The sequence below is a fragment of the Colossoma macropomum genome, unplaced genomic scaffold (assembly GCF_904425465.1).
Source record: "Colossoma macropomum unplaced genomic scaffold, Colossoma_macropomum, whole genome shotgun sequence".
Taxonomy (NCBI): domain Eukaryota; kingdom Metazoa; phylum Chordata; class Actinopteri; order Characiformes; family Serrasalmidae; genus Colossoma; species Colossoma macropomum.
In genome coordinates, this window is record NW_023494807.1 from 8771707 (window position 1) to 8787557 (window position 15851).

The 15851-nt window shown below is 37.8% G+C and overlaps 1 protein-coding gene across 1 annotated transcript in view; it reads left to right on the plus strand.

Annotated features, from left to right (window-relative positions):
- The window catches only part of si:dkeyp-97b10.3 (NACHT, LRR and PYD domains-containing protein 1 homolog), a 45619-nt gene extending 30075 nt beyond the window's left edge, over positions 1-15544 (plus strand). The window contains exons 10-16 of the mRNA XM_036556537.1: positions 1451-1701; positions 7470-7604; positions 8872-9007; positions 10595-10642; positions 10809-10880; positions 12130-12411; positions 13218-15544. Coding sequence (XP_036412430.1) covers positions 1451-1701; positions 7470-7604; positions 8872-9007; positions 10595-10642; positions 10809-10880; positions 12130-12411; positions 13218-13237 — 944 coding nt within the window. The 3' untranslated portion in view covers positions 13238-15544. The remainder of the gene's footprint in view (positions 1-1450; positions 1702-7469; positions 7605-8871; positions 9008-10594; positions 10643-10808; positions 10881-12129; positions 12412-13217) is intronic.
- Positions 15545-15851: the final 307 nt, after the last annotated feature.

The following is a 15851-nucleotide window of genomic DNA, read 5'->3' on the forward strand; positions in this document are numbered from 1 at the left end:
AATATTATATTAAATATTTATATATATATATATATATATATATATATATATATATATATATATATATATATATATATATATATATATATTGCTGCTGTCGGAACAAAACCTCGTATCTCCATTTTTGACGTTTTTCAATTTCTGACACAATTTGAAAATACCTGTTGTTGTCCTTTACATTGTATGTAAATGTCATGATGAATGGACTAAGAGAAATGACCCAAAATGACTTGGAAAAATGTCTGGTTCCATTGACATACATTAAAAGTAAAGTAGGTTTTTTCCTTCTCCTGTAAAGTTATAATTTTGGAGATACGAGGTTTTCTTCCGACAGAAGCGATATATATATATATTATATATATATATATATATATACAAGTGCAGATACCTCCTTGTATCTGCACTTGTCCATTTTATCAGCTCCACTTACCATATAGGAGCACTTTGTAGTTCTACAGTTACAAATTATATATAATATTAATAAATATACAGTATGAAAGAGTTTTAGACACCTGAGAAAATAATAATTAAAGAAGCTATTTGGCCAGTAATTATGTATTTGAATTCTGAAAAAGATTATATTATTACTATATCATTATTAAAATACATAAAATGCACAAATATTATGCATAAAAGTTCCTGAGTGCCTGTATGATTTTATAATTTAAAGTTTTCTACATTTACATTTCGATTTTAAATGTTTGTATGATAATTTATAAAGTTGAAAAAAGCACAGAACAGAATAAAAAGATTCCAAGTGCTAATCATTTTTAAAGTCATTTAGGTCATCTTAATTTTGTGGAATATAACTGCTTTATTTTTGTAGCTTCACTTTATTTTACGTCTCACATTAGTACATCTAAATTCTACACAATTAGTACATTAGTATATAAACGATATATATGTGTATCTCTCTGTTCTGGTTTATAGTGCTCACTCTTAAAAAAGATGGTCCTTCAAGGGGTCTTTAGTAAATTTAATGGTTCTATATAGAACCATGAACACTCAAAGAACCCTTTGCGTGATTGACGGGTTCTTTGCATGGTGAAATGGTTCTTTGGATTGATGGAGAATGTGCTGCAGATGAAAAGGATTCTATATAGCCCCATAAGGGTTCTTCTGTTGGTATGATGTCAAGCTTGTAACAATAGTTGAACTGTTTTGGGTGCTATATAGAACCCTTTTCAAAAAGGTTTTATATAGAACCATTCTTTACTAAAGAACCCTTGAAGAACCTTTGCTTTAAGAGTGTGGAAGAACAGTTACAACAAGAATTTGAAAACTTTAATGGAGGCGTTCCCTGAATGTCGTTCAAACAAAAATGGCTTTATTAATTGTATTTTGATTATAACTTTAACTGGGTTATTCTTGGGATTGTAGTCTTTTTCTGAGCATGTTCTGTTTCTCTCTCCTCTCCTTTAACCTTATTGTCTTCCTCTGTGTTCATTAGACCGGGAGAGTGAGGTCAAATTCAGTGTCCTTCATGTAAAGAACAATCAGGGTCTCATCGAACCATCGGTGGACCACTCTCGCAACCACATAAAGTGGAGCGTGTCCTCTCTGTCTCCTGTCGGGCCCATCGTTCAGACCACTAAGCCAGCAGAGCACCACGGGGTCGTCCTGGTCTATAAGGAGGTGGGCCAGCCGGACTCGTACTCCTTCAGGGTCTACCTGACTTCTAACAACGACTCTGACATCAATGTAAGGCAGCACGCTTCATCCTATTCAGTAGTGTGCAATATGACATATATGATGTTTTACGTGAATTATTTAAATTAAACAAATAAATTAAAGAATTGGATCATTTAAAGGCACAGACAAGCATGAAAAATGCTAATATATAATCATTTTGGAGATTTAAGAATGTAACATTTTCATAGTAGGCTTAAGAAGCCCATATTGTACATTGTAAGAAGTCCACTTAGAACATTTTTGTGGTTTTAGGTGCCAAAATGGTCATAATAAGTTTTGACACAACCATTTTCCATGTTACTCTCTTTATCCCTTAGAATGGCATATGGAAATGAGCTCTGTTCTGATTGGCTGCCCTGTATTGTGCCTCATTCAGGTTGAAACATTCCTTATTCCTTATTCCTTATTTATTGATGCAACGAGAGTGTTGTATGTTAAATAGATAGATTTAGATAAATGTTTTGGTTTTTCATGACATCACAAAAACAGTGAATTCAAAATGGGCTGTTTTTGCAGCTTAGTTTCCATAGATGGACCTTATGGACTGGGGAGTGATGGTGTGGTAACATTAAAAGCGTTTGCACACTACATCGAACTCTTTAATTCCAAAAAATCAAGGAAAATTTGGTTTTACACGATATGAGTAGTTAAGTTTAACTTAATTGCCAAAAATTGACTTATATGTTATGAAAATATGTTAAAAGGCTATAAAGTACAATAAAATGCTGTTATTGGGAAAGATCAGTTTGAGAGGAAAAACAGTTTGTCTGTAATCACATTTGAGAATTAGTGGCTCAAAGCACAAATGTTAACTCTAAAAGTGTAACACACTGTTGTGTGATGATGTAATGATGACGCGATCAATTACGGACTCATCATAGTGGAAAAACACTCAGTCGTCAAGCTGTGCTGTGATGATTTGGTAACAGTTTTAGACCCTCCTCCTCTGCTGTTGTCTGGTGTGATCCAGTGTATTTCCTCAGTGTGTGTGGGTGTATGTGGGCATTTGTGTCATTCATATTCACAAGCAGAGCTGTCTTTGTTTTATATTCATTGTCATATGAGTTTTTGCAGTGAACACAGCATTAGGGCTGTGACGGTTACTGATGGGCATTGCGGCTCTGTTCAATGAGTCAGATCATTTGGCTCAGCTCACTATCATTTGTTTTTTAATAAAACCTTTGTCTACTTTCTATTTCTACTTTCTATAAATGGCTTGATAGTGCAGGAGCAGCGTATTTATCTGATCTACTGCAGCGTTATGAGCCAATCGTTAGGAACTAGTTAATTAGTCCTGCCGGAGGTAAAGACTAAACAAGGAGAAGCAGCGTTTAGCTACTGTGCTGCTCTTAAATGGAACCAATTGACAGAGAGCATTAGAAGAGCCCTGACACTGGACACTTTAAATCCAGCCTGAAAACGTTCCTATTTGCTGCTCTTAGCTCTTCTGTAGTTCTCTCCTCTAACACCACTCTATTATCCTTATTTAATTAAAATTAAAATAAGGAAAAATGTTTTTTTTTTCCCCAATTTTCTCCCCAATTTAGTCATCTCCAATTCCACCCACTAATTAGACGCCCCCAATTACACTATACTACCAGTGCTAGGAGTGAGAAGGCTAGCACAGGCTTCCTCCGAGATCTGTGAAGCGTCTCCGCATCTTTTCGAACTGCCGCTTACGCAACGTCACTGGACGGCCAAACACACCCGGAGGAAAGTGCCAACCGCCAGATCTGTTACGTCAGCTGAGAGACACCTAAGCTGACTAGCATCACGCTGAGTGATGGGGGAGAAGGGGGGCCATCATACCCACCCAGCAAGAGTGAGGCCAGTTGTGCTCTCTTGGACTCCCGAGCAACGGATGGCTGTAGCAAGACCAGGGATTGAACTCGCCATCTCCTGATGACAGAGCCAACGCTTAGACGGTTGCTTATTTAATTTTTAATTTAATTTATTTTTTCTCATTCAACATTTTAAATTCTAACTTGAATGATCTCTGTCTTATTTTCTCATTTCTAAAGCACTTTGTGTATAAAAGGTGCTATGTAAATTAACTTGCCTTGCCTAATTAACGAAAATTGCATTATATTTGTTATAAAACAAAAAAAGTTAGATGTTCATAATTGACTTGATCAATTTTGAGAGCCGGGACTCACAAGACAAGCAGATGAGAAAAATGCAGGCAAAACCATCAACCAGTCATCAACTAACAAGGCAGGTCAAAGTCAAAAATCAGAATAACTAGCGAGGCACACTTGGAAACATGGCGAAGAACTAACTAACACGAAAGCAAGTGCTGGGAATAATAAACCATTCGTAGGTCTTGATTTAAGACAAAAAGGCTCCTCAATGCGAGTCAGCTTCTTAAAGGGTGACTCGTTCGCGAATGACGCGTCACAAGTGAGGAATGGTGTAATTATGCTGGGAGAAACATAGCATAAGGAGCTGTATGTATATATGTATATATATATGTATCTATATATACATGTATCTATCTCTTTCTCTCTCTCTCTCTCTCTTTCTCTCTCTCTCTCTCTCTCTCTCTCTCTCTATATATATATATATATATATATATCTCCACTTACTGTACTATAGGAGCACTTTGTGGTTCCATCCGTTTCTCTGCATACTTTGTTACCCTGTTCTTCCGTGGTCAGGACCCCCACAGGACCACCACAGAGCAGGTGTTATTTGGGTGGTGGATCATTCTCAGCACTGCAGTGACACTGTGGTGGTGGTGGTGTGTTGTGCTGGTACGAGAGGATCAGACACAGCATTGTCTACACCGCTATACTGTGATGGTATTCCGTGATATTGCTTTTCATTGTCTTGGCCCTTGTTAGTCATACAGCTTACACTGCAGTTAAAAAAGTTTGAAATCAAATGTCTTTTTAACATTTGGTGTTATTTTGTTAAAAAAATACTGCAGATATTATAATCTAGACACCAAAAGGTAATTTATTATTAAATGATTAATAAAAATGAGGGAGTATTACACCTAATAATATGTTTATTAGAGAAACATGAATATGTTTTCCATTACATTTCAGCTGTTACTCTGTTCAAAAACTGTGAGATTTGATTACCACTTCTTGTTCGATACATCCTGGAAATTCACCTCAGCATTTAACCCATCTGGGCAGTGAAACATCCACATACACACTAGTGAACGCCCAGAGCGGTCGGCAGCCCTATCCACAGCACCCAGGGAGCAGTTGGGCGTTAGGTGCCTTGAGTCATGTCCTGTCAGCTCGAGGGTATTGACCTAGCGACCTTCCGATCACTAGGCTCCAGCTCCAACCCACGACTACCCCTATACATATATTGTAATGCCAGCACTCAGAAAGCATGGGCTCATCAATTGTAAGAAAAACTACACTGTTATTCAGGGAGTATTTGTCATAAAACTGAATTTGATCTTCACCGCTCTGCCCTAGGTAGAAATTTTTCATTTGACCTCATGCGAGTTCTGTGGCTAATTCCAGATTTGCATGGACGCTTTTACTGTAAAATACTCAGATGGAGACCAGAGCAGTGCTTACTAATACTACTGTCACCTGCCTCTGTAAATCACCTGCTAAATGTCATCAGCCTTCATTCATTGTCACAGTATGATGCAGCACACTTGATTGATGAATATGCTAAGATGTTTATGAACATTTTGACATGAGCGTAAATCTTTTGATGAATAAGCTCTGTAACCAGACGCAGCTGTGGATGAGTGATTAGTGTGCTCTTTGTGGTTTTCGCACCAAACCTAAATGTGGGGAAGGTTCAGAGCGGGGGGGGATGATGCAGGCTGCCGGACAGCGTCACGCAGCGGAGTGTTTTTTTCCTGCGGTCACTTTTACCGCTCTGTGCTGATTTGCTGTAAGGCTAAAGTTTGAAGTTTCTTTGAAAACAGAAACCCTCATGTTGAATTTCCTGGCATCCCCTCAATAGTGTAGTGTAGACTTTACAAAGACTATTGCTGTCTTTTTAGTATATTATCTGGTGAATAATACAAATACATTAGAACAAAGGCAAATGAGCATTAACGCATTAAATTGTGTCAGAAAAGCTAAGCCACACCTCTTCTTTGAAGGCTCTGCTGGAGGAAGCCCATCCAAAACCTAGCCTAATGCTCCATTGAAGGGCCCATGTCATGAAAAATGGAATTGTCCACAACATGTTTCTATCAATCAATCAATCCATTATTCAATCAGTCAATTAATCAATAAATCAGTCAGTCAATCAATCAACCTTCATTTTTACTTGAAAATGCTTTGAGGATGACCCTGATTTGAAAGCAGCTGAGCATATATAACAAAGGGGATTATAATAGAAATTAAAATGGAATTTAGTCAGGTTAAACTAAAATGACCAGAACTACATAAACAAATCAACAGTAAAATCAAACAAGACAAATGGCAGAAGAATGAAGAGAACAATTAAGATTTAACTAAGAAGGGGAAAAATAAAATAAAACTAAAATTTGAAATGGTCAAATAAAAAGATTATAAAAAGTAATAGAAATGAATGAAAATAAACAGTAATAGTAATATAAAATAAAATAAAATAAAATGCTTGGGAAAAAATTTAATAAATTAAATTAAAAAAAGAGAAGGAAAAGTTCAACTCAACTAAACCAATTACCGGCTGTCTGAAGGTGACTAGAGACCATAAGTTTGAAATGACTGAGAAACACAGCAAGCCGAGTTTTAGACACTCCTGTAGTGAATGCCTCAGTACTTAGACTCTGTGCTGGATCCTGTCAGGGTAGTAATAGTGACTGTATTCAAATCAATATTTGAAGATCTGTAAAACAGGATAAGCTTAGTTTTCTTGGCATTTAAAACTACTTTGTGTTTGCATAGAGCAGTCTATAAGGCGTTAAGTGAGCACTGGAGTTTTTCTACTGCTGCATGAGCAGATTCGGTGCATACTGCATAAACAGTATAAAATCGTTTCATCTGTGCACAAGTGCACTTTGCAGTCTGAGGTGATACATAAATATATGATTTTTTACAATTGAGCCTTGTGGGACTCCTTTGGTTATAGGAGTTAAATCTGATTTATGGCTACCCAGTACCACACACTGAGATTGGACAAGTATCCCAAAAGAAGACTGTGGTCGTCAGTATCAAAAGCTTTTGTAGCTTTTTTGCTTTTGCAGTTTAGCCCTGCCCATTCCCGCTGAAGTTATAAGGAGTGTTTCAGCTTTTTGAATCAGACACAAAAATAGGACAGCCAATCAAAACAGAGCTCATTTAAATAAATCAGTCATAAAGGAGCAGTAACAAAAAGCGTGTTTAAATCTAAAGTCATGAAAATGAGTTATGACTGTTTTTGATGCATAAAAGAACACTAACTTTATAAGTGGACCTCAATGAGGAAAAATAAAATGCAAAGAAATGTAGGATCTGGGCACTTTAAGCCTATTATAAAAAGGTTATATATGTTCCAAAATTATTTCCAAAATGATTAGATATTAGTATTTGTCATGCTTTTTCTGCGCCTTTATAAAAAAAGAAAAACAGCAGGCATAAGTTTGATTTTGTGCAGATAAAGTTATAAAACTCAGGTCGCTGTTTCACAGCCCAATGCTGGGGGGGTTTTATACCTCTAGTCCACGCTTGGTGTTGGGCACAGTGTCCTTAGACTGCTATGTGTGGCTGCTCCAGGGCATCCCATTCTATCACTCAATGCTTTTCTATGGATGTTATACAAGCTATGAACATATGATGTGTGTCAACAATGGGTGCACATTTTGAATGTATTGTTTCTTTGTGTTGCAGGACATTCGGAAGGAGGTGAGGACCTCGAAGAAGAGGTACATGAAGATAGAGAAGCCGCCCATATGCCAGAAGCTGCTGGAAGAGAACAGAAAGTACCGTCTGATCAGCGACTCAGAGGGGGACATCACCCCAGAGGTGTCTACACTAACCAACCCTGCCAATAGCTCACAGAACTGATTACGCTAAAACTAGGGGTGTAGATCTCTGACCTCACAGCTAGGAATGCACTGAAATTTCAGCCACCAAAACATTTTGGCTGAAAAGGCTCAAAAGAGAACGTTGAACGTTGTGGACAAAAAAAGATTAAATAAGAGTATAAAATAAAATTAACTGTCAAAGTGTAACACTTATCAGATCAGATCAGCAATGAAATTGTTGGCCGTGTTAATCTATTTCCCAGTTTCGATGATGAGCATTAGACAAGACATTTATTATCTCAATTCATTCTGAGCATCAAGAGAAGCTACAATTTCTCCACAAAGAATACAGAAGCAGAGAGGACTCTCCACTCACTGTCCACTCTATTAGACACTCCTACCTTGTCAGTCCACCCTGTAGATGTAAAGTCAGAGACGATAGCTCATCTGCTGCTGCACAGTTTGTGTTGGTCATCCTCTAGTGCTTCATCAGTGGTCACAGGATGCTGCCCACAGGATGCTGTTGGCTGGATATTCTTGGTTGGTGGACTATTCTCAGTCCAGCAGTGACACTGAGGTGTTTAAAAACTCCAGCAGCGCTGCTGTGTCTGATCCACTCAGACCAGCGCAACACACACTACGTCAGTGTTACTGCAGTGCTGAGAATGATCCACCAGCCAAATAGTACCTGCTCTGTGAGGGTCAATGGGGGTCCTGACCACTGAAGAACAGGGTAAAAGGGGGCTAACAAAGTATGCAGAGAAACAGATGGACTACAGTCTGTAATTGTAGAACTACAGAGTGCACCTATATAGTAAGTGGAGCTGATTATTATATTATTATATAAAAATTATATAATTATCTAAAAATAAATGGAAAATTACAGACTTTTTTTATTTTACAGAAATAAGTAGTTTTTTCCAGAAGGTCTGGATGGCGCTGAGGATTCCCCTCTCCCATTTACACAGTAGCTGAATACAATACATTGCAATTAAAGCTCTTTTGTAATCTTACATTTGAAATTAGCCTTTATGTCATTCTGAAAAAGCAGAATTTCATTCTGGCCAAAAAAAACAGCACAAACTCATTATAATCAATTCCCAATCAAATCTCTGCTGTCGAGACAGTTAAGCCTCTGCTCTTAGATGGATCCATTATGATGCATCATTGTGTTTATCTTCGCTGCTGCTTTCCTCTTACATTACATTTACTTGTTTCACCTGTGTTGTCTGCTTTTCTGAACAGTTCTCTGTGTGTCTGTGCAGGATATCCAGTTCACCTTAGCGGTGGTGAAGATGAAGGGTTACTTCGAGGCATTCTTTGAGCAGCGTCCTCCATTCAAGCTCTCCCTGATGGAGGCCGACTCTGAGCAAACTGTGTGGTCAGCTACCATTCGGGAGAGTAAGTCAGTGTTCTCTGTGATGAAGGTTCGAGTCCTGGAGACCCACAGAACCTGCACTATAAAAATGGGATAGGACAGGTTTGATTTTAAATGAAAAAACTGAATATTTCTCATTTTCTTGGAATACAATAATTTGATGTCATATGTAAACATTGCAGATTTAAAACGTACCGTTCACTCCCCAGCCCAGACAGTCTGTTAATGAAAAATATAAGCTGCGAAGAATGTTTTTGCTTTGATGTAACAGACGAATTTGGCTTGCAACACTTTAGCTCCACCCATTTACTGTGAAGCTATAAGGAGTGTTTCAGCCAGGGCTGCTTTTTGAATAAGACTAACAGTAACTAATCAATAACAGAAAAACTGCAACATACAAAGCAAAGATTGTTATATAAAAACATTGTTAACGTTAATATTAAACCCAGTATGAACAGTGAAAACACACCAGTGATAATTGGGTGCAGATCTCAAAGATCATGGCTGCCCAAAGTTGGCCTGTAAGGACGTTTGATTTGGCCTCTCAGATAGCTACCGTAATCACACCCCCTCCCCTAATGAGAGGATATATTTATATACTATATATAACAATACATTTTATTTTGCTTTTAAAATTCAATTTTTGAAGTATTTTAGTAGCAAAATATAGTGTAATGTTATAAAATTCTGGACATAAAAAAATGGATTTGAAACCTACCTGCCTTCTTTATGTGTATTTTGCATGTTGTGTTTTGTCTGTTTGACCCTTGGCCCACCACAAACGTTGCCCCTCAAGACACAAAGTTTGGACATCCCTGCCCTAGACATTAGCTAGCTGTGTAAATCCAATAGTACAAAGTACCATCACTGTAGCTGTAGTAATAAATATATATTAAATAAATCTGCGTTAAATACTGCTATGCAGTGAAATGTGCAAACAGCACAGGTTTATGAATATGTCGCTGCTGTCGGAAGAAAACCTTGTATCTCCATTTTTGTCATTTTTCAGTTTTTGACATAATTTGAAACTGCCTATTGTAAATTTCATAAAGAATGAACCTACAGAAATGACCGAAAATGACTTGGAAAAAAGTCTGGTTCCATTGACTTACATTAAAAGTAAAGTATGTTTTTTCCTTCTCCTGTAAAGTTACCATTTTGGAGATACGAGGTTTTTTTCCAATAACAGCAATATGACAAAAACGTCTTACCGTGCTGCTAGCACTTGTTCTCATGATAACAGACTATACGGCTACTGCTATCTTGTGAAATTCTCATGTAGTTATTGTTGTTACCACCTATCTGCCTACTTTGCTTTAGGTTATTGTGCTGCAAGCAGTTCTTTTCTTTTCTAGGCTACATTTGTTACAGAATCAGATTCATTCTTTTCTTCCGTTCTAAAATATCATGCAGTATTTTCTGCTGCTATCAGCCAGCTACTGATACAAGTTATCAGATGGGTGCCATCTCTATTTTTTTTGCTTTGCTTTCACTTCATTTAAAGAATTTCTGCAGTGTAAATTAAACCAAGGAGTAATAATACATGTGCCTGGGCTTTGTGCTTTTCCTCATATTCTTACTTGAGGCTTTTTATTCGGATTGCTTTACAGGAGACTGTGTGGACAACAGTGCTGAAAAAACTCAGAAGCGAAGAGAGAGTAAGTACAGACTAACTGACAGCCTTTATATTCTAAAACAGGTGAGGCCATGTTCAGGTGTGAAATCACACAGTAGATGAGAAAGTAAGCTCTATATTGTGACCGAATGCTGTACAGTGCAAATTCCTGTGGAGTGACTGGCGCATTCCTGGCGTCTTCTTGACAGATCGGAAACGAAGCAGCAGCACATCAGAGGAGGAGCTGGCCAATAAAAGAGCTCGATGGGGCGATGAGTCAGGTGACCGTTTGAATTTGTTTGTTGGCTAACTCACTAACACTGTCTGGGCATTCGGAGGTCAGAAATGTACATTATACGCAGTGGTATTAAATGAGTCTATAAAAATGGACATGGACCTGATGTAAGTGGTGACTAGAAACAGATTTCACTGCCTTATCAAAAAATTATTAGTTTGTTTTTACCCTTGTATTTGTTTATTTTTTAAATGCGCATATTAATGTTCTAAGACGGATTATCACTTAGAATTTTGCATATTTATAAGCACTTAACTGTGCTCTGATGATTATATAAGGGTGTCAGAGGAAATATAAGAATGCAAATTTTGTCCTTAAAATTATAATGACAGATTGAGCTTATTAAAATCTTGATTAATATCCTCTGTGGAAGTAATTGCCTCATGCTGGAATAGAGGATCACAACATACTTAAAGCAATTTAAAATCATAAATCATTAGTTAGAAGACACATTTCCCCAAAACAAGTGCTCTGAAAGATCATGTTGGGGGTTTCTAATAGACATGCATTCTGACAACTTTTAAGAATCTGTCGCATCTGGAGGAAAAATATATGTACATTTTATATGTATATTAGCTCATATGTTTAAGTGACCCTTATTAGTCCTAGAATGGGGAAATTTCACCCCCACAGTTTAACCCATCTGTGCAGTGAAACACCACATACACACTAGGGGGCAGTGAGCACACTTGCCCGGAGCGGTGGGCAGCCCTATCTCCAACTCATCCCAAAAGTATTGGATGGAGCTCCATCACTCCAGAGAACACAGTTCCACTGCTAGGGGGCTTTATACCCCTCTAGCCCACGCTTGACAGTGAGCATGGTGACCTTAGGTGACCTTGAACTCCCATGTCAGCAATGGGTGCACCTTAAAGTAGCTGAATTCACTAATTAGAAGGGGTGTCTACAAACTTTTGGACACAAGGAGGACACAAGGAAAATGTATTGTGATTTCTGCATCAATGCTGACTTTAATGCACTCATGTTTTATCATTGCAAAGTAAGTGTTTTATTTGTGGGCCAATATGTTTCCTCACTGACTCCCTGTGACAGAACATGATGAACAGCCAAGTAGTGATTTGGGGAATTTGAACACTGAGAATTTGTTTGTCTGGTTATCTGTGCACTTTACACTGAACATATACTCCACATTTAAGGTTAAATTTTCTTTTTCATCTTTTTCCGTTCTTTTAAATTGTGCATCACTTGGACGGAACTCGTCACCTTCTCCTCAGACGGTCCCAGAGCAACCAAAGACATGACAGACCAGCAGCTGATGTTGGTGGCTAAATGCATGGGGAAGGAGTGGAAGACAGTAGCCATCAGCTACCTGGACTTGACCAAGCTTGTCCTGGAAGACCTGATTGAGTCCAAGGAGCAGGACCTGACGATGATGAAGTTCAACATGCTGGACTTGTGGAGGAGAAGGCAGCCCAAAGGAGAAGCTGGAGTCACGCACCTCCTTATGAAACTCAACCACAACGACGTGCCTAACGAAGTCATCAGCTTACTTCAGGGTGAGTGATGAGCCAGCTTGATATCTCAGTTAGGTTTGCTTCACTAGCTTTCGCTTGGTTGTTAGCTTTTGCTCTGCAAGTTTCTCCAGCTCAAACACAGAGAGACTGTTGGCGAACACAGCCTTGTGATTGGTGAGGGCACTGCTTATGTATGTGTGACCCAAGATTAGGACCACCCGATGCACTTCAAATTTTGGTAAAATCCATCGGCTGAGAACATTGAAAAGTTATTCACAGGACAGACTTTGCACATGTATGTTGTTTACCCACAACAGCAAGATCAACCTACTTAGAAAGAAAATATGGTGTTCCCTTAAGCTTTAACATTCAAGGAAGCATCGTGGGTCCATATATCCATTTCTTGCTCCTATAACTTGACAATAACTCTACGTATAATAAGGTATTCCATTACTGAAAAATATGCGTTAGGATTTGAACATTAAAAGAAGGGGTTAAATACTAGGGTTTGACTGACTGTGCAACAGTCAAGTGCAGTCAAAAACAGCTGATATTGCATCTGAAATGGTGACATCTAAGCTGAAGTGTATAAAGAAATATTAAAAAAATAAATATGACAAATTTCTGAGTTTCACTAAATAAACCAAACAGTAAGATGACCACCTATGCTAACTGTGTGCAATAAACAAATAACGCTTCTAGGATTTAGTTTTCTTATTCATTACAATGTAAAATACTTTTTTCTCTGGGATTTTATTTGAGTAGCATAAATAAATGTCCATCTCTCACATTGTATGCATGATTTTGTAAGTTTTACCTCTATGCCTTTCTCTCTCTTCTCTCCCCAGACATGCTTAAAAATAAGTAATTCCCCTTGATGAGTCCGGTGGATGCAAAAAGTGGACAGATCATTGATGAACTGAGGTCTGATCACTTCCGTCCAGCGTCCTCAAACCTTAAACTTGAAGCTTGTTTGTGTCTCCAACATGGGTCACTCAACCACTGGTAAACCGCCCTGTTTCAAAACGGTCCCTTCTTAATCATCCTGACCAACTTTCACTCATTTCATTTTGACCACTATTTGAGGAAGGTCAGTCGAATCATTCCTTTTGGTTAGGGTCTGATCGATATGACATTTATACTGACCGATACTGATATCGATTTTAAGGAGGTAAAAATTTGGATAACCAATAATATCAGCCAATATGTTGTAAAATAAAATTCCAGTATGACTGCCAATCCTCAGCTTTCACATTTCTTAAACAGCAGGAACTCACAATGACTTTCACATATAGTGTAGCTTCCCACAATCCTTTGCAGGTTTGGTTTCTGTTATTAGCTATGGTTTTATCATAGCTAGTTCTCTTTATAGAAAGGTGTTTTTTGTATTATAACATGTAATCGCAACATGGTAATGCTAAACTTTAGGATTGGATACATGTTTTCATTATTCTAGCCATAATGGGTGGGGTTTTGTTTTCAGATTAAAATCTCTCTGTCACATCAGTTGGACAATATTGATGAAAACGTGGCAGAAATCGAACCTCCTGTCTGTAACTGCGAACGACCCAACACGAGGCACCTTCTGGTGAACTGTCTCACCGCAAGACGGACTGAACTGGATGATCAGAACACAAAAACACCATCTTACAATAATAACAAAATAAAAAACATAAAAATGTCTCTAAATCTAACCCCTGCAAAAGAATAAGAAGTTATAAAAAACCTTTTTTCATTATGAAAAGAAATAATGAAATATATGAAAACAAGAGGTAATTAACAGAAGCCAAAATTGCAAAGAATGCTGGGTATCTACAATATTTAAGACTGTTGGTCTCAGCTGTTTGTATTTAGAAAAGACCACTCAGAACAGTCATACCAGTCAGTAAAGCACTGTTTAAAACTGCTGAGTTATAAAATTAAAGTCTCAATGATATCGGCCAATAATATCGGTTATTGGAATTTTTTACACTCCTTTCAATCCGTTTCGATATCGGCCACAGAAATTTCATATCGCCTGGACCCTAATTTACCTGTTCAGCCTGCACTGAGGGTGCAGTCTTTGTAATTATGGGTGTATAAGCTTGAATCGTTACATTTTTAAGCCAGTAAAAAAAATATTGCTGATACTGATAAATGTCTGTTATTAGCCAGTATATTCATGAAGGGAAAATTGATGGGAAGACAATAATCCCAAAGGCGGGCCAGTTGAATTCATCCTCATATGAGGGATATTGTGCAGCTGTAATTACCTACTGTGACACGGTGCTCCAAAGCAAGCCATTAGAACTCTACTTGAGTGAATATTTTCTCTGTGTACTTTGTTATATGCTGTGTACTTTGTTATATGCTTCCATCATGACATGGCTGTTTTCTCATTGTATGTTCTTGTTTTTTTTCCCCAAATGGAAAAGTGAAACTCTTTGTGTTTACGAACATTGTGGTGACTCAGACTCAGAGGAAAACCTAATCATGTTTACTTATTACACTAGGGTTATATTTTTGGGTCGCGACCTGGAGAGTTAACTCAAAGACTTCATCTCAAGGACCAATGAGTTCCCAACAGTGGCACAAAAGAGCACTGGTAACATGTACTTTGTTTTTTATTGTAAATCATGTAAATCATTATACACTCTCAAAACGTGTTAATTAACAGCATATTTTCTGTTTTACCACTATGTTAACATATTTTTTTGAGGCCAGATGAACATATGATATAATCTAGTTTATGCTATTAAATTACTTTCATTATAATAACATTACTTTCGCTTTCTTTTTGAATATAGTTACATACAGTTCTGTGCAAAAGTCAGATTCCCCTTTATTTACTTCAAACTGCCATTGAGTACCAGTTCTTCATTTTTCAGGCGAGATTAGATATAAAATAATCCACTTGCATAAGGAAGGAGAGAGTCAAAGGAAAATAAACAAAGAGCTTCCAAAACTTGAATATCGCTAATACTGATAAATCTGCGGGTCCAATATCAGCTAGTATGTTCTTGATGGGAAAATTGATGGGGGGACAATAATCCCAAACGTTCCTAAACCTTTAATGATTAAAGGTTGCAGAGAGCCTGGGACTCCTAACAACCACCTGGAAGACTTGGTAGACACCCAAACTGCCCCCATCAGATAAACAGCACTTAAAGTTTTCATCTTTGAGAGAGAGGAGAAAATCAAGCTGCTTCAGATCTGAAAACATCCACAGGTGTTTCTGTCCATCCTTCCACTGTGAGAAGACAACTCAGCGCTGTGGGTCTGAAAGGATGTGTAGCTGACAAGAAGAACCTCACTGAGAAAAGGAAACTAAAATGAATATTTGCACTAGAAACACTGAAACTGGACATCTGAGATGTGGAGTGATGTTTTAGGAGCCTACATTTGTAATTGGGATTATTGAGACTGTGTGCAAAACCAACTTCTAAGACTGAACTTTGGAGGTGTTTCTGCAGATTCTCTGAGAAACTGAAAGTGAGTCTCCT